This window comes from Gymnoscopelus braueri, assembly GCF_963280865.1.
Source record: "Gymnoscopelus braueri genome assembly, chromosome: 1".
NCBI lineage: Eukaryota > Metazoa > Chordata > Actinopteri > Myctophiformes > Myctophidae > Gymnoscopelus > Gymnoscopelus braueri.
In genome coordinates, this window is record NC_137603.1 from 50,613,099 (window position 1) to 50,637,996 (window position 24,898).

Here is a 24,898-nt window from a genome sequence, read left to right on the forward strand (position 1 = left end):
CAGAGCGAATATGAAGGGGCAAGGTGTTCCAGAGTCTAGGGCCAGCTGCTGCAAAGGCCCAGTAGGTCATCCTCTGGTCTTATAACTAGTTCTGAAAGACACTCAAGAGAGACTGGTCAACTGGGATGAACGGCTTTATGAGCTCTGATAAATACGGCCCAGCCCATTTTGGGCTTTAAAAACAAATAGTAAGATCTTAAAATCAATAAGACGGACACTAAAATATGTGTCCCTTATTGAGCTGATAAGGGACACACTTTGTTCCTTATTTCTGGGGAATCAATCAATGACACACATCTTACAGGTACAAACAGCTCATACTATAATACAGGTTTATTTGATGTATTTGCAAGGGAGAATGCACATTCATCTATGTTTGTTGTTGCACATTTCAGTTTTCACATCAATGTAAATGAGCCAGAGTTAGCAAAGAGCTTATTTTCATCCGTTCTCCCCTCTAGACCAGGGGTGCCCATTACGTCGATCGCGATCGACCAGTAGACCGCAGAGGCTGCAACCACCTGCAATGCCCCTGAAAAAAAAAAAAAAAACGTATTTTTTTTAAACCTTATAAAGTCAATGCAAGCTTCCAAACCAGTTTCGCGGAGCGAAAAAAGCGTCTTTTAATTATTCGGAACGAGTCCGAATTTTGCGTAGGCCTATATTCGCATATTCGCCGGTGTGTAACCGCCTTTAATGTTGTTATTTAGCCCCCATAGGTAAATGTTTAAGTATTTTCATTAATGGGATAATAATTATTTGTTGGTTGGTAAATAAAATGAATGAATTACATTTTTTTAAATAATATTAAATAACCTAATCCTGACCCTAACCCTAAAACCGAAATAAAGTAACCAAAAAACGGAAAAGAAACGTAACAAAAACCAACCAAAAAACAGAAAAAAATAAAAAAAATCCACCCAAAACCACGCAAATTTCGCCCACCATGCCTACCACCATGCCTACCACTCATGCACGCGCGAGTGGTAGATCACCTTGAGCTGGCAATTTCAATAGTAGAACTCAAGTTAAAAAAGTGTGGGCACCCCTGCTCTAGACTATGTCCTTACATTACAAAGGAGTGTCAATATACCTGTGGGAGGGGGGGGGGGGGGTACTGGTGCTTGTGTGTGGTGTGGTGTGGTGTGGTGTGGTCCGGTCCGGTGGGGTGTGGTGTGGTCCGGTCCGGTCCGGTGTGGTGTGGTGTGGTGTGGTCCGGTCCGGTCCGGTCCGGTGTGGTGTGGTGTGGTGTGGTGTGGTGTGGTCCGGTCCGGTGTGGTGTGGGGCTAAACTGGCAGTAGAAATCCAGCATTAGTATGTAGATTGGCTAATGTTCCCCCCAGAATATGGACGCTGCTGGGGTTCAAGTGGTTAATATAATACAAAAACAAAAACTGCACATATACAGTGCGATTTTTTGGGGGCGTCCCTTATTTTTCTTGTTAATAAGGGGCGCCCGGCCGGGTGTCCCTTACCTGAATTGCAGGTAGTTGGCAACCCTACCTCCTGGTGAGGGAGGGGGCAGGTTGTCGCCCTGCTGAGGAGGAGGGGGGGGGGCGGGGGTGGCAGGGCTGCTTTTCCCCCACCTGGAGACATGGTGTGGGGGGGGGGGATCCACTGTCCACCTGGAGACATGGTGTGGGGGGGGGGGATCCACTGTCCACCTGGAGACATGGTGTGGGGGGCTCTTTTGTTCCTCCTGATTGTGTGTCACAACCCGGTTATTTACGACCCGATTGGTTACCAGTGCCACACAACCATGGGAAGTCCATGTTTACTTTGGTTCAGCTAAGCTGTTTGTGCTAATAACGCAGATGACAGGACATTTGAGCAGTGAGCGAGCGCTATGGACATGATGTCCAAAGCGCTCCCCAGCTCAAAAGGCGTTCTCTGTGGACACGACCCCCTAAAGGTTAAACAGTCAGCGAGGAAGAGGATCGACATCCACTTCCTGCCCCGCGGAGAGCCAACGACCAAGCAGAGACTCTCACCATAGGGACTTATTATAAACTAGATACAATATGGCTTGGCTCGTGCCTTCCTTTCTTTTCACGTTGAACAAAGCAGGGGGGCTTTCTTTCTTCCCTCACTGTGTGTGTGTGTGTGTGTGTGTGTGTGTGTGTGTGTGTGTGTGTGTGTGTGTGTGTGTGTGTGTGTGTGTGTGTGTGTGTGTGTGTGTGTGTGTGTGTGTGTCATCAAAAGTCACATTATAATTGCAGATGTGTTCTTCTCCCTCGCTAGCCAGCCACTCGTCTTTGTTGTTGCTCACTGCTCACCGCTTTTCTTTGCAAACAAGCCTTTCCTTTTCTGTTATTTTTGATAGATTTTCCTTTCTCCCCAGGTCCGTTAACATATTCCACGCCAGAGTTTAATCTCATAATGTACTCACCAGTGCCAGCGTTTTATTGTTTTTTTTTTTTTTTTTTTCATGTCGCCACAGACCTCGCTAAATCCGTTAAAAGTGCGCGTTCATTTGGTTCTAAACACACAGGGGATCTGTGTGAGACGAGCAGTGAACACCGCTTCGCTTTCCGATCCGCCATCTTGAAGCTACAGCGGTGAATGCTAAACAGCGATCAGCGATGAGAAAAACAACAACCGAGATAATCGACTTTTAGGTTTCGTTTTAGACAGGAAGCGGATACGATCGGAAAAACCGGAACACAGATAATTCCGTTTCCGGTGGTGCTACAATGAAATGTGTCGTATCGAAAGTGAAAAAAAGTGCAATGTGAACTTTAAAAAAAACAAAAAAAAAACACCACTTCGCGTAGGTCTACGCGATTGGCACGTGGCGGCTTTAAATAGGTTCGCGTAGATCTACGCGATTGGCAGTCAATGTGTTAATGAACGTCCAATGCCTCATTTACACATTTATACAGTTGGGTGTTGGTGTCCAGCACCCTGAAAATAGCAGATCTACCAGCTTGTGAGCTTTTTTCGTTTTTTCTTCTGCTCTCTTGGAGAGAGACTTCATCTGAACTCTGTCTGTCTCTCTCTCTCTGTCTGTCTGTCTGTCTGTCTGTGTCTCTCTCTCTCTCTCTGTCTGTCTGTCTGTCTGTCTGTCTGTCTGTCTGTCTGTCTGTCTGTCTGTCTGTCTCTCTCTCTCTCTCTCCTCACATCTTTCCAACATCATATCGAAACCGAAACAGAAACCTTGTATCTCCATCATTATGTCAACTTTTTATATTTTATTTCATAAATTATCATGAAAGAGTGTTAATATGGAAAATAGCTGATCTACTGCGATGCGTCGTGAGCTTGTAGATCGGCTATTTTCACTATTTTAAAAATGTTTTTTTTTTAAATAATAAAACCGGAACTGTTTTGCACATACAAGGTTTCCACCCGACAGAGACGGTATGTTTCCTTCTTGGCTCATTCTTCTACCTTTCATCCCTCTGGTTTATTCAGCTTTCTCTCCTCCTGTGCACCTAGCAGAGCCCACCCAGGGGACCCCCTTTACCTCACTAATCACTTCCCTACTATTACCTTCCCTTCCCCCCTCCGCTTTCATTCTGTCTTTCAGCTCCCACCTGCCCTCTGTGTGCCAGTGGAGCTGGCTTTGAGACAAAGAGTCTTCTGTCTCTGTCTCTGTCTGTCTCAGTGCTGCCATGTCCACGTGTTATAAGCCACTTTGGGCTTGTTTTTCCTGTCTTTTTCTTTTCTTTTTATGTTGCTTGTAGGGCTGTCACGATTACAAATTTAAGTTGACGATTAATTGTCACTCAAATAATTTACGATTAACAATTTAATTGTGTGTCCATTGAACACTGGAACTAAATTACATTTCTGTTTGCCTTTTAGGCTTTGTAATAAAAAATTGCACAGGGCAGATGTGACAAATAACTTAAATATACAAAGAACCTTTTGACATATTTAATAATTTTATACATGTAAAAATAGCAGAAATAGCTGAAATCTACAAGCTTCACAGAGTGACACGTTGTATGCTTGTAGATCTGCTATTTATGCTTTTTTAAATATTTGAAAATATGTGAAAATGTTTCAACATGGAAACGATTATGACGATTATGCAAATATAATTGCGATTATCTGAAATAATTGTGATTAGACGATTATGTAATAATCGTGACAGGCCTAGTTGCTTGTTTCTAAAGTGTTGTTGCTTATTTGGGCTTGATTCCTAGTTAGTAAGTAAGTAGGTCGGAGGGGTTTATTGTCGGTATCAGCCGAGAGCGTGGGAGTGTATGTGCTAGACCCCTAGAATGCTGAGGTGCAGTCAGTGCCACACCTACCATCAGCTCCCAGTACTTACCGCACGACTTGCTGCACCCAAGCCGTGCTACTCATACGTTGAGTTGGTGTGTGGTATGGATCGAACCCATGACCTTGTGGTCCAAAGGCGAGAGTGAGCTACCCGGACACACCCGGCTCGCTTCCTAATGTTGTCTAAACCAATGGTTAATTTTCATGGCAAGGACCCCCAAATGAATATGTATTTGGCCACAGACCCCCATCTGAAAATGCCTTGTGCCAGGGACCACCATACAAGATTTGTGTAGTTAAAATATTTCCAAAACATTCAAAATATTTGCCGTTTATTTTAAATACCGTAGCTATTTTCAAATAGCTGATCAAAAGTGTGTGTGTGTGTGTGTGTGTGTGTGTGTGTGTGTGTGTGTGTGTGTGTGTGTGTGTGTGTGTGTGTGTGTGTGTGTGTGTGTGTGTGTGTGTGTGTGTGTGTGTGTGTGTGTGAGATCATGTCGCCCTAGTTGCTTCTTTTGGGCTTATTTTTGTAGACCTGGCCTCTTGTTTCTCTTGCAAAATCTGGCAACACTGTGCTCTCTCTCTCTCTCTCTCTCTCTCTCTCTCTCTCTCTCTCTCTCTCTGATCTGGTCAGAGGGAGGCTGTACTGTGCTCATCTCCTCCTTGCTGCCACTTTGCCACACATCCACAGAGTCATTTTTCCAAAGAGCTAAAGCGACAATCGCCCGGCGGCAAGAGTGTCCTCGTTATGTGGTGAAAAAAAAAGAGAAAAAAAAAAAAGAGAGAGCTGGCAGCTTGATGCTTGACGCTGCTTCAGAACAGCTGTGAGATGTTTGGCTCCTCTTGATATATGAAGAGGAGGATGTGGCTCTTCTTGTTTGCTGTGGAGAAAGCGTCCATTTTTTGTTGTTTTTGTTTTCCTCAAGCTTCCGTCCCTCCAGGGCCCCCCGCCCCCTCTCCCCTCTCCTCCCCCATGCAGAATTACAAATCAACGCTGTCGGGCAGAAACCCCTTATCTCCATAATTTGTGTTTGAATGCTTTTTATTTAGTAAATTAACGCCCTACTTTCATACTACAGTGTCACACAAAAGTAGCAAAAAATTGCCGATCTACAAGCTCAAAATGCGGTGCATGGCGACGGCAATTAATTCAAATTTTTGAATTTGAAATCCCGGAAAGTAACAGTTTTGGACATATGAGGTTTCCAGCGATATGTAAAATCCTGATTAATATGGTGTCATTTGGACGGAAATGGCCGATTTACAATCTCAAAACGCTGTGCATCCGCTGCACCCCGTGAACTTGTATATCGGCTATTTCTGGCGCGCGGCACCAGCGAACGACAGGAGCATAAATGTAGACATAATTCCTCCCGCGCACCCAAGAGCGTGGTTCCTTATCAGCTATGCTTTGTGCCATGATGAAAGAAGTACTCGGATACAGGGTACAATTAAAAATCTCAGCACAAAACATACCTAAAGTAAAACTACTGATTATGAATGGCCTGTTTCATGTTTTTTCAAAATCCTTCAAAAATGTATTATGTTTTTAAATTAGCAGATCTACAAGCTTGTAGATTGGCTATTTTTGAATAGTCTCAAGTACTGTATTATAAAACAACGCTTAAATAAAATGTATTTTTTGTGATAATCTGAATCTACAAAGTGACTACTAAGGTTATCAAATAATTGTAGTGGAGTCGAAGTACAAGGTATTGAAAAATGGAAATACTCAAAGAAAGTAAAATTACCTCAAAATTGTACTCGAGGGCAGTACTTGAGTACTTAGTTACTTTGCACGGCTGCATCTTATCTACTGGCTTTGTGTGAAAGAAAGCGGCAGTTATTATCTGTATAGCCGCTCCCACAGAATGTCCTCCGAATGACAGCTGGAAAATGTCACTTAATTGTGCCGCAGCTTTGGATCATTGTAACTGGAATACGAGTGTGTGCGCGCCGGGGGTGGTGGGGGGGGGGTCCTGGTTATTTGAACATCGTCTTTTATCTCATTACCTAATCATTTGGTTGTGAGGTCGTTCTGTTGTACTTTCATAGAAATGTCATTGTGTGTATCGGATTGGGATCCTTTAGGATTGTTCCTTAACGATTCCCTCTTAACGATCCGATTCCTTGACGATTCCCATAGGAAAAAAAAATCGATATAATTTTTGATAAACACAATTTCAATCATACAGTACATGCAGCATGCGAGTATTGTTTCCGTAGGAGACGAGACTCGGCTTATGATTGGCTGAAGCAGGGGTTGGGAGCGCTCCGCTGTGTTCACTAGGACCGCGCGAGGCGGTGTAGACATGACGGGGGTACCGAGACTAGGGGGTGGGTACGATTCTGTCCCTATCGTAACATAACTGGGACTGCGCTGAGTCGGCTGAAGCAGACTTAGCAACGTTCGTCACGGCGACTCGCTCGCTTTAGCTCGCTCGGCGGTTGCTCAAGTCTGCTTCAGGTGGCGAGCCTCCGTCACCTCCGCCGAAAACAAGGGTTCCCTTATATCTCGCCTCCTATGGAAACAATAATAGCATACAGTATTGCATACATATTATTGGAGTGATTCTCAAAGTGAGGTCCAGGGACCCTCTGCAGGGTTACTCGAGCGGGTTCCAAGTGGACCCTTACTACAGGCCTGTAACTCTTGAGTGTTCACATACGGGTCCATTTTGTTTCCATTTTTATGTTATGGTGGTCCATAAAATGTAAGAGTTTGAGTAACACCGGTATTGTAATTGTAAAGCAGACATAGCATAACATATCGGGGGTCCACATAACCAGCTCTGACAGTGTGATAAAAAACGGTTTTGAAAACGGTTCCAAATGTGATGGAACCGATTCCGGTTCCTCCGGATCCCAACCCTAATCATGTGGAGAGAATGGCTCAAAGCTCAGAGATGTGACTGAGGCCCCAAGACACTGTTGTTGTTGTGAGGATCCAGGTTGTTATGAAAGAAGAGAAGTCCATGGATATTTTATGAAGAGCAGCTGAGATGATAACCTACCCTGCAGGCTGTTGGAACGCACGCACGCACGCACGCACGCACTTTTTCACATTGATTCTTTTAATATTAATTATATATTATATTATCATTACAATCTTAGTGTTTTGCAATTATTTGGTGGCCCACTGCTGCTTAGCAGAAATGAAAATGTGTATATTAAAGATATTTAAAAAACTAGAGGTTCGGACACCTACGTGGCAGCCCCGATCCCACCGATATGTCTGAGTCATAATGTCAGGGGCTTTGTCAGAGTACCTGTTGTACCTTTTGTGTCCATATATGGAGATATATGTATATGTCAGTCCTTGTCCCTTTTGTGCCAATATATGGAGATCCCTGATGTCATCCGTATATGCCCCATATATTCGTATGCCCTTATATGGGTATATCGTTTGGATGTTCTGGACAACTGGACATTGATATATGCCTATATATGGACATATCGGTCGGATCGGCGGTTCCGGACAATCGTATCGGGTTTGTAGTTATGGTGGTCGGCCGGCCCTCCCATCAGCCAATTTTAATATACAATATATTTTCGTATTAACAGCTTTCCTTTGTCGGGTTTCGGGAGGTGTACAGGATTATCTAAAAAAAGAAATATTCTAGATTCATTGCATATAAAGTGTAAAATGTCAAACCTTACTTTGTTTCAATCTTGATAATAATAGTATATAGGCGTATATGACGTTTCAACAATATTCAAATTTATTTTTAGATGATACTGTACTTCCAGCATGCAGAGATTGTGGAATAGTTGTTTGGCTAGGCGAGAGCAGAGCACTGTGTAGCAGACAGTACAGTATGTGAAGCCTGGACACCGTACAGCAGTCAGTGGATTCTATTTGGAGGAGCAGCTTGTCTCCATCTTAAACGTGTCTTTAAATAGCAACCCAGCAGTGTGTCTTAAAATAGAAACACGGTTGACAGTGTGGGGCGGCAGTGGCTCCGGAGGTAGAGCCTCCCGTCTGGGAACTAGAAGGCTCCCGTTTTTTATTCCCCGCACCCTCCCTCTCCCCTGTCTTCATGCCCTGTACGGGCCCGTAGAATGGCCCATACGTTATGAGCTTGTGTATGTCGGCTATTTTCACTATATTTGAAATAGGGATCAAGTGGTTAATTCATAATATGTTTTTGTATGTTTGGGTCCCAAGAGTCAGTTCCTATAAATGTAGTGGAGTCAAAAGTACAATATTTCTATTTAAAATGTATACCGGAGTGAAAGTCTTCAGTTGCAAAACAACCTGTGTGTGTGTGTGTGTGTGTGTGTGTGTGTGTGTGTGTGTGTGTGTGTGTGTGTGTGTGTGTGTGTGTGTGTGTGTGTGTGTGTGTGTGTGTGTGTGTGTGTGTGTGTGTGTGTGTGTGTGTGTGTGTGTGTGTGTGTGTGTGTAACACACACTGTGACACTGTAGCACTTTGGATAAAGGCGCCGGAGAAATGCAGACCATTAGTGTTTTGCCACTCCACTACAACTACAGCAAACCTTGGGAGCTCATTATACCTTTCCTTTGGGTATAGCATGTGGCGTGTGTGTGCGCGTACGCATGCACGCACGTGTGTTGCGTGTGTATGTATGCTGACTGATGTGTTTCTTACACCCATGCATTTCTCCGACAGGCCTGTGTGTGTGTGTGTGTGTGTGTGTGTGTGTGTGTGTGTGTGTGTGTGTGTGTGTGTGTGTGCATTTCTCCGATAGGCCGGTGTGTGTGTGTGGGGGGGAGTGTTTAATTTGACTAAATGATAGATGATGCTCTTCTCTTGTCGTCCCGGAGGAGTGGTTACTCAAACACAAGATGAATGGAATGAACTCTTAAGTAACAAGCCTGCTGATTGGCTGGAAAGAGCTGTTCAAAGAAACTCATACTGGACGAACAAAGAGAGAGAGAGAGAGAGAGAGCATACTGAGATATTAGCCTACATTTCTAGAGCATTGGTTCTGAAATGATTTAATTTAAACACCCCCATACCTCTGAGAATGTACAAATGGAACCAAATGAACCATTAGGGGTTCCATTTGTACACTGATTTATTTACATTCTTTATGTCACTAACCAAATGAAGCGTTCCGGTGAGCTGTGAGTGGGATTAAGGCTATATGTTGTGTAAGAAACGCTAACCGACATTTAACCACTTAAACACCATCATCCGTATTGTGGGGAAAGCTTTCGCCAAAAATAGCTATTTTCGGCGAAAGCTTTCCCCGCGATAACAGAAAACAGAAAAGACACTAGTATATAGCCCTAGGGACTTTTAGAAGAATGATCAAATGCGCACACCAGTGTCATACTCCCATTGTGGAATTTTATTCTGTAATGTTTTCAGCCGGGAGGTTCTCCCTTATAGAGTGCATCCAGCGCATGAAGCAACAGAAGTACACTCTAATCTACTTCCACGTATTTGGTGCCCAATTTGGTGCCCAAAAGCGTAAGATTAGCACACGAGCAGCAGGCGCAGTGGGGTTTAAAATGATGGAAGTCTTGCAATACCAGATTTGACCACCAGGACACGGCGGTTTCAATAATCCTTCGCGGTCCTGGGGGCTTACAGCTGTAGTTACACCTAGAGGGAAGACAGTGGCTAATGAAATGGCAGGGGAGAAAAAAAAGGTCAATCTGATCTCAAGTCAGTTTGTGTGGTATAGGTCGACAAACTGCAGTGATGCCAGTGTTAAGTGGTACTGGATGTACAGCTCGGCAAAAGCCAATTGATTTATAATGATTAAAACTAACTCTCTCTCACTCTCTGCAGGACATAAGGAAACAGGAGTGGACAGCCATCATCCCAAACTCTCAGCTCATTGTCATCCCCTTCCCACACAACCAGCCCCGCAGGTACACACACACAAACACACGCACACACGCACGCGCACGCACACACACACACACACACACACACACACACACACACACACACACACACACACACACACACACACACACACACTCTCTCTCTCTCTCACCTAGCAGCATGTGTTCTCATGCTGCCATGGTGTAGTTCACATGTAGCTCAAAGCCCAGAAGGCCTTCCAGATGGCTCTCACATAGCTCTCTCACACGCACACACACACGCACACACACACACGCACACACACACAGAAATATAATGAATGTTGTATTCAGACAACACAACACAGCCCTGAGGTGCGTGTGAAAAGCACTTTGGTGTCTGGAGTCTATACAGTATGTTGTTGACGCAAGCCACTGAAGAACAATCGGTAAGACTGTATATCGCTGTTGTCGGGCAGAAAACCTCTGACGTAAAAAACGTAATTTATTATTTTTTTTTTTAAACCTCAAAGACCAAGGAGATATGATTTTTCGAAGATCTAGACTCCCATCCACTTCCTTGTTAACTTAAAACTTAAAAATTCTGTATCTTGGCTCCTGAGTACTTTTTTTTTTTTCGATGAAAAATCTCTGGCAGTGGGCAAACGCGGCCAGCAATAATTGTGGCAGTGAATGAGTTAATTAACGGCCTACTTGATCATACTACAACGTCATGCAAAAGTAGCACATCCACAATATTGGTATAATTGGCCCAATCTATTTCAAAATGGTCTGGTGTCATTCTGCAGGATATGACGCGATATTGAAAGATGGTGGATTGCACACAGCTGAACAATCGGCTTCATTTACGGTCTGTAGAGTCTAGGGGCGTAACGCTGTCCATTCATTTTATACAGTGTATGTTTTCAACAGTCTTTTTTTAAGATGTCCACAGAGGGCACAGCTCTCAGGTCTAAGGGCAGAGTACTCCATAGCCTAGGCCCTAGGGGCCAAACTGGCAAAGGCTCCATCACCTGCCTTACTATGTGTGTTCTGTGTTGTTGTGCGTCCTCAGCTGGAGTGCCAAGTTGTACCTGACTCCCAGTAACATCGTGCTGCTGACGGCTGTCGCCTTGATCGGAGTGTGTGTCTTCATCCTCGTCATCATCGGCATCCTCCACTGGCAGGAGAAGGTCAGGACACACACACACACACACACACACACACACACACACACACGCTGTGCCTATCCTCCCTTAATTTACTGCTCCAGTGTGTCTGAAAGAGAAGGAGAAAGAGTGACATAGGGAGACAGAGACGTGTGTGTGTGTGTGTGTGTGTGTGTGTGTGTGTGTGTGTGTGTGTGTGTGTGTGTGTGTGTGTGTGTGTGTGTGTGTGTGTGTGTGTGTGTGTGTGTGTGTGTGTGTGTGTGTGTGCGTACTGTACATGCTCAGTGATTTACTTGACATTCACATTTACTTGAAGTGCCATACTAAACACGCACGCGCACACACGCACCCGCACGCACACACACACACACACACACTGGTGCGAAAGGTTGTGACATACTTACCAAGCTATTATTTTGCTGCTATTTTTGATAAAAATAGAAAATGAAAATGACATGCCCAAATTAGGGAGGCCAGTTTTAAAGTGATGAATGACTGTATGTTTGAAGAAAACAAGTGTCTATAACTGACCATCTAAAATCTGATTATTCTGGAAGGATGTCTTGTATTAAAATTGGCTAATAGGTTGGCGGCGGGCGGACCACCGCGGCATCACTATGACTCAGACATAACCATAAACAAACCCGATACGCCCATATATAGGCATATCACTGCCGTCGCTAAGACTCCGACATAACCATAAACAAACCCGATACGCTCAAAGGCATATCGTGGCCCGTCACTATGACTCAGACGTAACCATAAACAAACGTGATATGCCCATATATAGGCATACTTGGTAGTTGCTGTTGTCCAGGGTCACAGATCTGACCGCTATGCCCAGATATGGTCATATGTACAGTATATATGGGACCAACGACCTCGAATTTGGCGTGCGCATCGGTGAGGAGGGAGGAGGGAGTGCGGCATAAAAGAAAAAAGGACTGACAGATACAGAGATCTCCATATATGGGCATAAAAGGGACACAGACAGACGGGTACTCTGACAAAGCCCCGACACTTATGACTCAGACATATCGGTCGGATCGGCGGTGCGACGTAGGTGGGCCCGAACTGTAGCTGTGAGGGCGGTGTAGTACACCCCTGGTTAAAATGGCATTGTGTTAGGCGCTCTGGTGGTGCAGTGGTAAAGTAGCTGGCCACCACCGCAGAGTCTGGTTCGAATCCACAATTGTGCGTCTGGCTTTGTCGAGCGTCCATACGAACACAATTGGCACATTTTCGGGCGAGGGAAGCCCGGACGGGGAGGGGGCTATTTGTCACTACACGTACGCCTACGGGCTGAACATAGTTATTACACAGTTATTACAGTATTTAATAACATAGTTATTACATAGTTATTACAGTATATAATAGCATAGTTATTACATAGTTATTACAGTATGTAGTAACAGTTAATTACAGTATGTCAGCAGGGAGTGTTTGGTGGGAGGAGTAGGTTGAAGGCTCTACGTCCTCCCGGTGGGGCCTCCTCACTGGCAGGTCAGCCAGTAGGATACAACAGCAGTAACAACATACAGAAATATGTGTTGCGAGGAATGAATTGGCATAACGACTAAAATGGGGAGAAAAGGGGGGTAAAAAGCTCAAAAAAGGCATTGTGGGCAGACAAGACATCAGCATCTTCTTCTCACTTTACAAACTTTCTTAAATTAGTCAACATCAGGGAAGGGCTGGCCATCCCTTTAAAGAGATTAGCGTTATCTAAAAAACACATTTGGAGTCGTTTTTCCTACTTTGAGGCTTCAGAAGCGCCGAGATTAAAATGTGAGCTACTTAAGACAAGGATAACTTTCCATCGCTCCCTGACTGAGTCCTCGTCTTATCCGCATGCATCTCCTCACTATAAACTGCATGGGGGCCATTTATACTGCCTGTAGAAAGAAAACCGGAAAGTCGGCTTTCACACGGAAGCTCTGAAAGTCTGTCCTCTTTTAGCTGTGCCCTTCTAAGTACATGATTGATTACACAGACCATCCACACAGACCATCCATAAAACTTTGTATCTCCATATTTCAACTTTTTTTTCTATTTCGGAAATTTATGCCCTACTGTCGTGTCACACTAAAGTTGTGAAAATAGCTGATCTACAACCTCACCACAAACTACATTTAGTGTGCGTGCGTGCGTGCACGCGTATGTGTGTTTGCATGTGCACGTGTGTTATTGTGCCTGAATATGCTTCGGATATATATATATATATATATGCTTCCGAAAATACTATAATATAATAAATGTACATAATGTACTGTATACAAAAACACACGTTCTAATGGATACATTTAATGTGTGTGTGCTCATGTGTGTGTGCATTATTGTTCCATGGACATGCTTCAAGTATGAAAATACACATGCATTCTGCATGGATACATTTAATGAAGCCCATTCATGTTACGTGTGTGTGTGTGTGTGTGTGTGTGTGTGTGTGTGTGTGTGTGTGTGTGTGTGTGTGTGTGTGTGTGTGTGTGTGTGTGTGTGTGTGTGTGTGTGTGTGTGTGTGAAACATGCTTACCACCGTACTTCCTAAAGCGCTCATGCGAGTGTTTCCACAAGCCTGGTCTGATTCACAATTCTCCTTCTTACAGTACTCTAGCTGCATTTTTTCTAACTGGCACACACAAGAACTCATGTGTACTATTCTACAATTCTTCATTATTATTACAAGCTAACAACGTCTCGCGATGCAAAGCGTTGTTAGCTTGTAGATCTGTTCTCTCTAGTTTTTGCAGCTTTCAAATTTTTTGAGTTATACATTGTTTTGAAAATGTGTTAGACTGGACGGCCTGCCATACAGATGCTAAAATAGTAGTCATAAAAAATTGACTTGAAGTCCCCGCTGATGATGTTATTGGCAGGTCCATTTATCACCCGACGGACATGTTGTGTCCTCTAGGGGGCATCAGGGAGGACACATATTGACCTTTGACCGCTTGTGTGTTGCAGAAAGCGGACGACCGGGAGAAGAGACAGGAGGCTCACCGCTTCCATTTTGACGCCATGTGAAGAACTGAATAACACACACACACACACACACACACACACACACACACACACACACACACACACACACACACACACACACACACACACACACACACACACACACACACACACACAGTCACACACAGTTACACACTCACAATGTCCCATAGTTTCATTTTCAAGGACCAATACATGGATCCTCCTCATTTGCGCCAAAATGCTCCTTTTGTATTATTCTTTGATATTGAAATATTCATGTTGGGTTTAATGTATTCATTCCTCTGTCAGAAGTACACAAACAGCTACAGCTATGGAGGCCCATTTCCCCCACTGGCGTGAAAAGGTCTGAATTGTGAGTTTCTCACATTTGCACGTCTCACAATTGAGAGAGAGAGAGAAAAGCCTCATTTGTATTTGAAGAGAAAAAAGGCCGTAATGTTTATGTGGTTAGCATCATGTCCAACGTTGGGGTACCGGAATTTCATCACATTTCATGAAGCCGTTTCCGTAACCGGTTTATCACACTGTCAGAGCTGCTATGTGGACTTCACGTCTGCTATACAACAATACCAGTGATTCTCAAACGTTTTAATTTCACGGACCACCATAACTATATGAGAGTGTACAAATGGCACCAAATGTGGTTCCATTTGTACACTCTCAGAGTTACAGACCCATAAGGGTCCATTTGGAACCCCCTCCCTGGGCGAAATGGGTTACTAGATCACTAAAAAAGTATCCTCCTATAATTTCACAAACCTGTGTGGTGGGTGGTGGTGAGGCCAAAAACTCTTCTGCCCGGTTGTCCTCACTGGCTGGAGCAAATGATCTGCATTTGCACACAGCCATTGACCATTACCATGTGCACGGAACTGCAAAACTCCGTTTTGCGATTTCACCAACTGTCAGCTGTTTGTTAGCGTTTTTGTGTAAAAGCATGTCGCCATGGTTATGGCTGGGCTGCCCAGCTGTGGGATGGCCCCGCGAGCTATGGGAAGAACTGCCTCCCGGGTTGCCAGATGGGTATGGACTAGTATCAGATCATTTTCAAAAGTCAACATTATGATGAATGGCCTAATAACAGCACTTCAACTAATCAGCATAACTATTGTTCTTTGTTTGAAGGGAGAGTGAGGGTCATCGGCACATTATGTGGTTTTACTTGATATGTTATGCTACTGAACAACTGTTACCTTGTCTGTCTGTCTGTCTGTCTGTCTGTCTGACCAACTTCTCTTTTATTCTTGCAACAGACTTGAGTACCCTTTGTTGTTTTTTATATTATTATTCCGATGTCATCGAAACATTTAGAATTGTCTCTAAATGGAATTGCATTTCTGCCAGATTTATCTAAATTACGGCAAATATTCCCTTGAAAGCCTTGCTGCAGCAGAAACGCAGAAGAAGAATTAAAGATCTATTGATTGTTGTGAAATTTTCTGTATTGTACAGTGTAGTTCATTGCGCTAAATTCAATTTAGATTGATATGGTATGAGCCTTCAGTGTGTTTGTGTATTTATTTTTGCAAAAACGAAAGTCTTGTGTGACTTGTTTTTCTCTATAGTTTGCTTTTTTTAATTTAATTTACTAATGATCATCACTGGGGTTACGTTTATTTAATTTGAAGTTGTACATTTGTTTTTGCATAATGATGAATGTTCAAGCTAATAAATGTGTTTACTTTTGCTGACATGGGTGGTTGAAAATAAAGTTTCGTCATGCTTAAAATGGACTTCTCCACACAAACTATTTACATGTCGATGCACAACTGAGGGGGATTTTCTGAGTGGGTTTTCAGATAATTTGGACTTTTACAGGAGAGTGGTATTGCAGTCGCTGTACCTCACTGTTGTGACAAAAAGAATGCTGAGCCAGAAGGCAAAGCTCTCGATATACCGAGCAAACTTTGTTAATTACTCTCTCACCTATGGCCATGAAGTGTGGGACTGAGGGTCATGACCGAAAGAATAAGATTGCGGATACGGGTGGCTGGCGTCTCCCTTAAGGATAGGGTGAGGAGTTATGTGTAGTAGAGCCGCTGCTCCTTCACTTGGAAAGGAGTCAGCTAGGATGGAGGGAGGGAGGGAGGGAGGGACCAAAAAAAATAGGGACGCCAGGTTGAAAGTGCTTAATTATTAGGCCAGATGTCCTAAGGGTCATATAGAGCTCATTTGGCACAAGGATGTCGGGCCAAGAAAATAGCCGATCTACAAGCTGTCACGTTGTGAACTTTTAGATTGTCTATTTTCGGCATGCAGTATAGATCTCAGCCTGCAACAATACATTTTAGTTGATTAAATCAACTGTAGATTTAGTTGACTTGAACCTTATGATACATTTCAGATGACTAAAATATGACTTTTTTTTATCAAAAAAATCTGTCAAAATTAACCCTGATGCGTCGCTAACAATGTTAGAAAACGAGTAGGTCTTTGAAGTGGGAGCGAACAATGGATTGTCAAAAGTTAAAACAGCCAACAGCAGCTGTGTGTGAGGGAGGGATGTCAGTTTAAATGATGGATGATAAAAGGGAATAAAAAATAGATTTCAAGTATGAAGGCAGTGAGCTGAAGCAGATTAGCAGTACAGTGATGAGAGCTGTCATATTTGGGGTCGATTGCAGGGTAACACTTACACCCCATTGACAACCTGCAAAGCACCATGATGGACACATAATAGATGAATAGTGAAATAATAAATCCTCATTTTATAAGTCACCAAACATTTGGGGTGTGTTTCTCATATGACCCCTTGATGGAACGTGCCGAATGGCAATTTCGGGGAGACCTACGGTTTCCGAGAACTGGAAAACCTTGTATATTGAGTGGCCCGAACTCGGGTCTGAGGAGGAGGAACCAATTATAGGCTTCCCTGAGGAGGAACCAGTTCTAGGCTTCCCTGAGGAGGAACTGATAGCCCAATCAGACCCCTCAGCTGGACTGATTGGCGCGGCTTCGCATGACGTTTGTGCCGAGAGGTTGACGGAGGTAACAGTGAAAGCAAATGCAAAGGGACAGAAAATGTGGAAAAGCCTCCTTTGAATTTGAAGAGAAAAGAAGGCTGTGATGTTTATGTGGTTAGCATCATGTGTGTGTGGGCCATCGGTTTATGTGACTGGCTATAGGCTTCGCAACCCACTAGTGTCATACAATATTTAAGTAGCATCGACAGTATTGTAACTGAAGAGACACCAGTGCAGGGTAAAATGTTGGGTGTGAAACCCAACTGTACCAAAACACAGAAGTTGACTGCTAATGATGTATTAATATGATTAGGTGAAATAAAATTAATTAATTAATTAAAACAATAATTACATTATAAATGCAAGCCCCTCTGGGCCAAAATCTCCCAAATCTCTGCATGTCAGTCTGTCCGGGGCATAACTCGGAGGGCGACTGACCAAACGCTCTCAAAAGTCAAAACCCCTTGATGGAACACAAAATGGCAATGGGGAACGACTTAGGGTTTCAGAGAACTGAAAAAACATGTATGCTAATATTGTATCCATAGGAGGCGAGACGTAAGGGAGCGCTTGTTTTTCGGACAGGCTCGCCATCTGAAGCGGACTTGAGCCATGAGAGGCACCGCTGAGCAAGCTCAGGCACTGCGACGTTTATGCTGGGGTTTGCATGACGTTTGTGCAGAGCCAAGCCCTAGTATGAAAAAAATAAAGCCTTTCTATCAGAAAGGATTTCTAACTATCAGAAGGAACCCCCTTTATCTGGTAGAAAGCCATGAAGGGAGACTTTGACCCACTGCATAAAACACAATTTATGTAGGCCTACCAATGAGATGAATGTATGTTGTGTTTTTGAATATGCCCCTGCAATAAGCAGGGTTGATTGACAAGCTTGAGAAGCTGTTACCTATTGTGTTGATTGACACAGTAAATGTCAGAAGCCAAACAGTAAACAACATGTGTCCTTGTGAGTTCCATGACAACCAAACTATTGAGAAACAAACTGAACGAGGAAGGTAAACCTTTTTAATTTTCAGCAATATAAACCAGTGGTTCTCAAACATTTTCATGTCAAGGACTTATATGTATTAATGTATTTGGCCGCAGAACCCCATCGGAAAATATTTGTGCCAGGGACCCCCATACAAGATTTGTGTTGTTAAAATGTTTCAAGAATGTTCCAAATTGTTCAAATTTCAAAAAATATTAGAAAATAGCAGAGCTACAAGCTCACAGCGCATGGACGCATTGTGAGCTTGTAGATTTTTTCCAAATAGCTGGTTATGGCGGTTAAACTGATTTTGATGCAATATTAACAAATTCTGCTGGGGACCACTGGAACCCCCTCAAGGACCCCTGGGGGTCCGCGGCCGGACCCCACCCGGAGAACCACTGATAGAGCAGTGGTTCTCAAAGTGGGGTCCGGGGACTCTCAGGGGTCCTTGAGGACGGTGGCTCTAAATTGACCCTTACAAGTCTGTGACTCTGACTGTATACAAATGGAACCAAATGGTATACAGTCAGAGTTAAGGGGTCCATGAGATTTAAACGTCTGAGAACAACTGCGATAGAGGATAAGTTGTGTTGCTCGATTGGCTATACTTTAATTATATAGTATAGTAGCTGTGCGTGCGTGCACGCGCGTCTCTGTGTGTGTGTGTGTGTGTGTGTGTGTGTGTGTGTGTGTGTGTGTGTGTGTGTGTGTGTGTGTACGCGCGTGCGTGTGTGTGTAGGAGGCGGAGGAGGAGGAGGAGGAGGGTGCATCATGCGTACAAGGTGCTCATTGAAGGCAGCAGCGCCCGCGGCTTAAATGAGCCTCGTTTAGAAGCGACTTTCTCACTCAGTCAGTTCCTCCTGCCGCCCGTTGCTGCTGCACCCTGCCTCAGCCTCAGCCTGGCTGCCGCGTTCACACTGTCTATTAAACCGCCTGGCTCCACCGCCATCTCGCACGCCATCCACTCCGCTTTTACGCACCCACACACACACCCACACTGAACCGCTCCGGTCAGGGTTATATATCTCATCTGCATGTCGTCTCCCGCTGGGCTACATTTCACGCGACCCGGAGGAGCTACACAGTATTTATGACGGAATCAGATGTTCAGCTTCATCATCGTATTGCTGCCACCAGAGCGCACCAGGGGTCTGAATACTAGGCTGCTTTCTGCTGCTTTCTGCTGCCATCGGAGGAGCTCGTTGTTTCCAGGGAATGAGGGGATGGAGGATTTACTGAGCTCGGAGAAAAGTTGGATTTAGTGAAGAAGCGCCCCTTGCTCTCCTCCTCCTCTCGTCGCCTTTTAATACTGGATCCGTATGATGGAGAGATAAGGAGGGAGACTATACTATAGCTGAGGGTTTATAACTGGAATATATACCGAGGCGAGGAGATGTACAGAGGTGAGTTCCTCTGGGTGAGGGTCTTCTGTTAATGTGTGTTATTAATGCGCGATTATTAATGTATCACTGACCCGAAAATCACCTTATAGCAAACCCCCCCCCCTCTCTCTCTCTCTCTCTCTCTCTCTCTCTCTCTCTCTCTCTCTCTCTCTCTCTTTCTCTCTCTCTCCCCCCCCACCGTCTCTCCCTCTCTCTCTGGCTATATCTTTATAGCCACAATTCTTACCTTACCCATCCATCCATCCATCCATCCATCCACCTTTCTTGTTCTTGTTTATCCTCTCCATCTTCCCTATATGTTTTTTTCTCCACCTCAAGTTTTGCGCTATTCTTAAAAAAACACAAATACAAATAAATAAATAATCGTGCACTGGTTTCGTCGTCCATGATTGAGGGACGCACGTCGCCATCTACAGGTCCGTGTCGTTTAAGTTCGTTATTATCTATCTTCCTTTTCCCATTTCGACCATACATGGGGACTAGTCTCCTCGGAAATGGCCAACAAAAAACAAATCCCCTATTTGTGGTTTTCCTGCGCCTTTGTTTAGTGTTGAACTAACATGTAACATATAACATATATTCCCCACACATATATAGTGTGGGGAATATGTCTGTTATAACCACTCTATTCTTAATAGTCAAAACGGACCTGAGTTTTGGGCTACAACTAGCCTACTTGGACCGATTTTCCCCCTGTCTACACCAACTCTCTTCGCCAAAAAGAGATTTGGTGTAGCCAATATACAAGCCAATGTACAAGCTCACAACACGTCGCAACGCGTTGTGAGCTTGTATATCGACTATTTTGCAAATCTCTTCCCTCCAGTTAGAAGCCATCAGGCGACATTCCCTGTTTTTTTCCCTGTCAGCGCAATGCGAGGCGACATCGCCAGGCTCATCACACAGGCTGGCGTGGTGCTGAAGTGACAGCTCCCTGTGCGCTGACAACATCTGGGGCACGCGCTCCTTTCAAGCCAGTGGACAGTCTATCTAACGTCGTTGCATGTCGGGCAGAAACCTCGTATCTCCATGTTTCACTTTTTTTTACAATCTGGCTGGGAACCCATCGGGTTTTCCTTTGAATTTGTTGTGGAGCTCTGAATCTGTTCTTGAGAGATTACATTTTGGATGATTTTTTTCTTTTCGTAAATGCGTTCCCTATATAGCTCTGGTCCATAGAACTCCTTCTAACGCTATGGACCAGAGCTATATGCACTACTTCATCATACAAGAGTGTCGCACAAAAGTATAGGGAAAATAATACAGCTTTCCAAGCTCACCGCAGCATGACATGGGGACACGTTTTGAGCTTGTAGATCTGCTTTTGGTTGCTAAATTTGATTTGAATACTGAAAAGTAACAGTTTTGGACATATGAGGTTTCCACCCAACGATGTGAAAATCCTTAAAGCCCACAGCAGTCAGTGACTGCTGTGGGCTGCCAGTCACACATTACAGACCGTGTGTCTTCCATATGATTTATGGCGCAAACTACCCTGATACCAATTAATTACAGGAAATTATTAGGCCTACATCGTTGCTGTCGGGTGGAAACCTTTTATGTCCAATTCTGTTCCTTTATTATTATTATTTATATTTAAATATAGCGAAACGACCCATTGAGAGCTTGTAGATCTGCTATTTTCACTACTTCCGTGCGACACTTGTATGATGACATACAAACATACAAAATTCAAACATGGAAATACATGTTTTTTTCTGCCTGATGCTATATACAGTAGCCTATCCCACATCTCCCCCACAGAGAGGATTCAATTATGTGTTTGGACCACCCATAAGGGCCTATTAATACTTATGGTCTGTTCATTTTAGTTTTAGGCCTGCCAACAGATAATTCAAGATGACAAAGCAAAATTCTATTGTATTGATCCAACTGCAATGGGATATAACAGCCTCAGCAGTTTACATATGGTCTAGTCTGCTATTGAATATCGTTGCTGTCAGTCAGAAACCTTGTATCTCCATTTTTCGACTTTTAATGTTTTTTTTGTAAATTAACTACAAGAGTGTTGCACAAAAGTAGTGAAAATAGCAGATCTACAAGCTCCCATAGCTATTCACTATTTTAAAAGATAATAAAAAAGGAATCCCTTTTTGACATACAACCGGATATCAACGATATGGACGTCTGGGCCTCTATGTGTGTGCAGTCCAGTGGTGTAAAGTAACTAAGTACATTTACTCAAGTACTGTACTTAAGTAGGCCTACACTTTTTAGGAATTTTTACTTTACTGGAGTATTTCCAATTTTCAATACTTTTTACTTCTACTTCACTACATCTCGGAGGCAAATATTGTACTTTTTACTCACTACAATTATTTGAAAACTTCAGTTACTTTTTAGATTCGGATTATTATTACAAAACATAGGCTACATTAACAACAGCCCTATTTCAACTTTGGCTATTTGAAAATAGCCGATCTACAAGCTCACACGCTCTTGTAAACAGTAGGCTACTTGTACTTGTAAACAGAGTATTTTTACATTGTGGTCTTGATACTTTTACTTAAAGTAAAACATGTGAGTACTTCATCCATCACTGGTGCAGTCTGCCTTATAGCAGGGAACCAGATGACCAGGCTTGTAGAAGCTGAAGTAGAAATGATGTGGAAATGAAATGACGTGACCTAGAATAAGGGCATGCTCCTTCACCGGAGGCCACAGCCAACTATGTTGATTCAATCTCACAAGAAAGAAACACATTATTCCACCTCCAGCTTCACTCTCTCTATTTCACTTTTTTCCCCCACTTTAGTGATGCAGTTCTGCCCCCCCCCTGCTAAATCTGTCTGTATGTCGCTTTCCTTTTTTTTTAACTTTCTGCGTCCATCTGTTTCCACATCTCTCTCTCTTTCTCCCTCTATCTCTCACATGCATGCACACTGCACACTCTCTCCCCATCTCTGTCTCTTCCCATCTCTCCCCATCTCTCTCCACCTCTCTCTCTCTCTCTCTCTCTCTCTCTCTCTCTCTCTCTCTCTCTCTCTCTCTCTCTCTCTCTCTCTCTCTCTCTCTCTCTCTCTCTCTCTCTCTGTGTGACACACACACACACACACACACACACACACACACACACACACACACACACACACACACACACACACATTTCCATGTTTCCACATCTCTCTCTCTTTCTCACTCTATCTCTCACATGCATGCACACTGCACACTCTCTCCCCATCTCTGTCTCTTCCCATCTCTCTCCACCTTTCCCTCTCTCTCTCTCTCTCTCTCTCTCTCTCACACACACACACACACACACACACACACACACACACACACACACACACACACACACACACACACACCACACACACACACACACACACACACACACACACACACACACACACACACACACACACACACATGCGGCTGGCTGTCTTTAATTCGATATGAGCAGGTTCCAACCTATTATAAGCCCAGTGGGGATCAGGCCTACAGGCAGCTTATCAGGCAGAGCTGGAAACATGCTGATATCATTGTAATTCAACATATTTTCACTTATTGTCTGTTACCATGCTCTGTCCAACCACAGCTGTTGTATGACCGTATATGCAGAGTACAGTAAAGCCCTGCAGCCTGTAATCCTGTCTGTTGTGCTAATATTTATGTTTGTACTGTATGATGTTTTTTTTGTTGATGTATCAGCTTTATTTTCAGCAAACAGAAGCTATATGGGTCATGAACTGAACTGAGGTGTTTGGATTATCTTCTTGTGGCTTTTTTATAATAGATCTGTCTCTGTCTACATCAATATAGCAACCAATCATTTGCCAATCAATCATTCAATCAATCAATCAATCAATCAATCACTCACTCAACCAAACAACCAGTAGTCAGTATTTACATCAAAATATACTTAAAGTACGAAAAGTAAAAGTACAAAAATGTTTGAAAATAGCAGATCTACTGTTACTTTACACCACTGCCAGTAGTACAGAAACCATATGTCTGCTCTTACATGTGCTCACGGCTGCTTACTTAACCAGTTGATGCATCAACAACATTGTGCAACATTGTGTGGATTGATTTTCTGCTCAGGGCCATCTCTCCCCTCTCCTCTTCTCACGTCCCTGTCACCCTTCATTGTCCTATCTCCAGTGGTGTAAAGTAACTAAGTACATTTACTCAAGTACTGTACTTAAGTACAATTTTGAGGTATTTGTACTTTACTGGTGTATTTCCAGTGTTCAGTACTTTTACTTCTACGCCTACTCCACTACATCTCAAAACATACATTAACCACTTCAGAATCAGCCCTATATACATTTGGGCCAAAATAGCCGATCTACAAGCACACAATGCGTCGCATGAGCTAGATTGGCTATTTTCAAAAGATTTTTATACAATTTATACATTTGAAAACTTGTGAATTGGAACATTCTGCATAATGAGTACTTTCTACTTTTGGTGCTTTAAGCACATTTTGATACCAATACATTTGCACTTTTACTCAAGTACATTTTGATTTCCAGACTTTTACTTGTAACAGAGTGTTTCTACATTTCAGTATTGATACTTTTACTTAAGTAAAAAATCTACTTTTTCCACCACTGCCTATCTCTAATAAAAAGCAGAAATGAAGGTGAAAAAATAAATGCTCACACACTGCCGTATGCAGCGCTATTATACAGACTCATTCTATTATCACAGCCCTCACCTCACCACCCTGCCAGTTATTACCTACCACACCATGTGGAGCCTGCAGCTGCACTCTGAAATTAAATCACTTCATGTTACACAGTACCAGTGGCGGAAACAAAGTAACTAGTACATTTACTCAAGTACTGTACCTGAGTACAATTTTGAGGTTTTATTATCTTTTTATTCCACTACAATTATTTGAAAACTTAAAGTTACTAGTTACTTTGATTTGGATTATTATTACAAAACACTTCTGCCCCTATATACTTTGGCTATTTGTAAATAGACGATATTTTGTGATGCGTTGTGATCTTGTAGACCTGCTATTTTCAAAGGATTTTTATACATTTGAAAACTTGTGAAATGGGACATTCTGCATAATGAATACTTGTACTTTAAATATATTTTCATGCCATTACTTTTGTACTTTTACTCAAGTAAATTTTGAATACCGGACTTTTACTTGTAGCAGCTAGTATTTCTACATTGTGGTATTGATACTTTTACTTAAAGTTCCAGTTCACCCATTTTCAACCTAGCTTCATATAATTGGTCCTCACTAATGCTCATTATAATTATGGTACCGTTTTTGTCTACTCACTTTGTGTCTCAGAGGAGGGCTGTGGACAGTTCAGAAACCCACCTAACAGTGACATCATTGGTAGGCAGGTATGGTCATTTCGGACAAGATT

The 24,898-nt window shown here is 43.2% G+C and overlaps 2 protein-coding genes across 2 annotated transcripts in view; both read left to right on the plus strand.

Annotated features, from left to right (window-relative positions):
• The window catches only part of itfg1 (integrin alpha FG-GAP repeat containing 1), a 200,028-nt gene extending 184,114 nt beyond the window's left edge, over positions 1–15,914 (plus strand). The window contains exons 16-18 of the mRNA XM_080439008.1: positions 9,993–10,075; positions 11,085–11,202; positions 14,143–15,914. Of these exons, the coding sequence (XP_080295134.1) occupies positions 9,993–10,075; positions 11,085–11,202; positions 14,143–14,202 (261 nt within the window). The 3' untranslated portion in view covers positions 14,203–15,914. The remainder of the gene's footprint in view (positions 1–9,992; positions 10,076–11,084; positions 11,203–14,142) is intronic.
• Positions 15,915–19,453: 3,539 nt separating this feature from the next.
• Positions 19,454–24,898, plus strand: part of neto2a (neuropilin (NRP) and tolloid (TLL)-like 2a) — a gene marked incomplete at its 3' end in the record, with an annotated part of 40,191 nt that continues 34,746 nt past the window's right edge. Inside the window, 1 exon segment of the mRNA XM_080427906.1 lies at positions 19,454–19,538. Coding sequence (XP_080284032.1) covers positions 19,529–19,538 — 10 coding nt within the window. The 5' untranslated portion in view covers positions 19,454–19,528.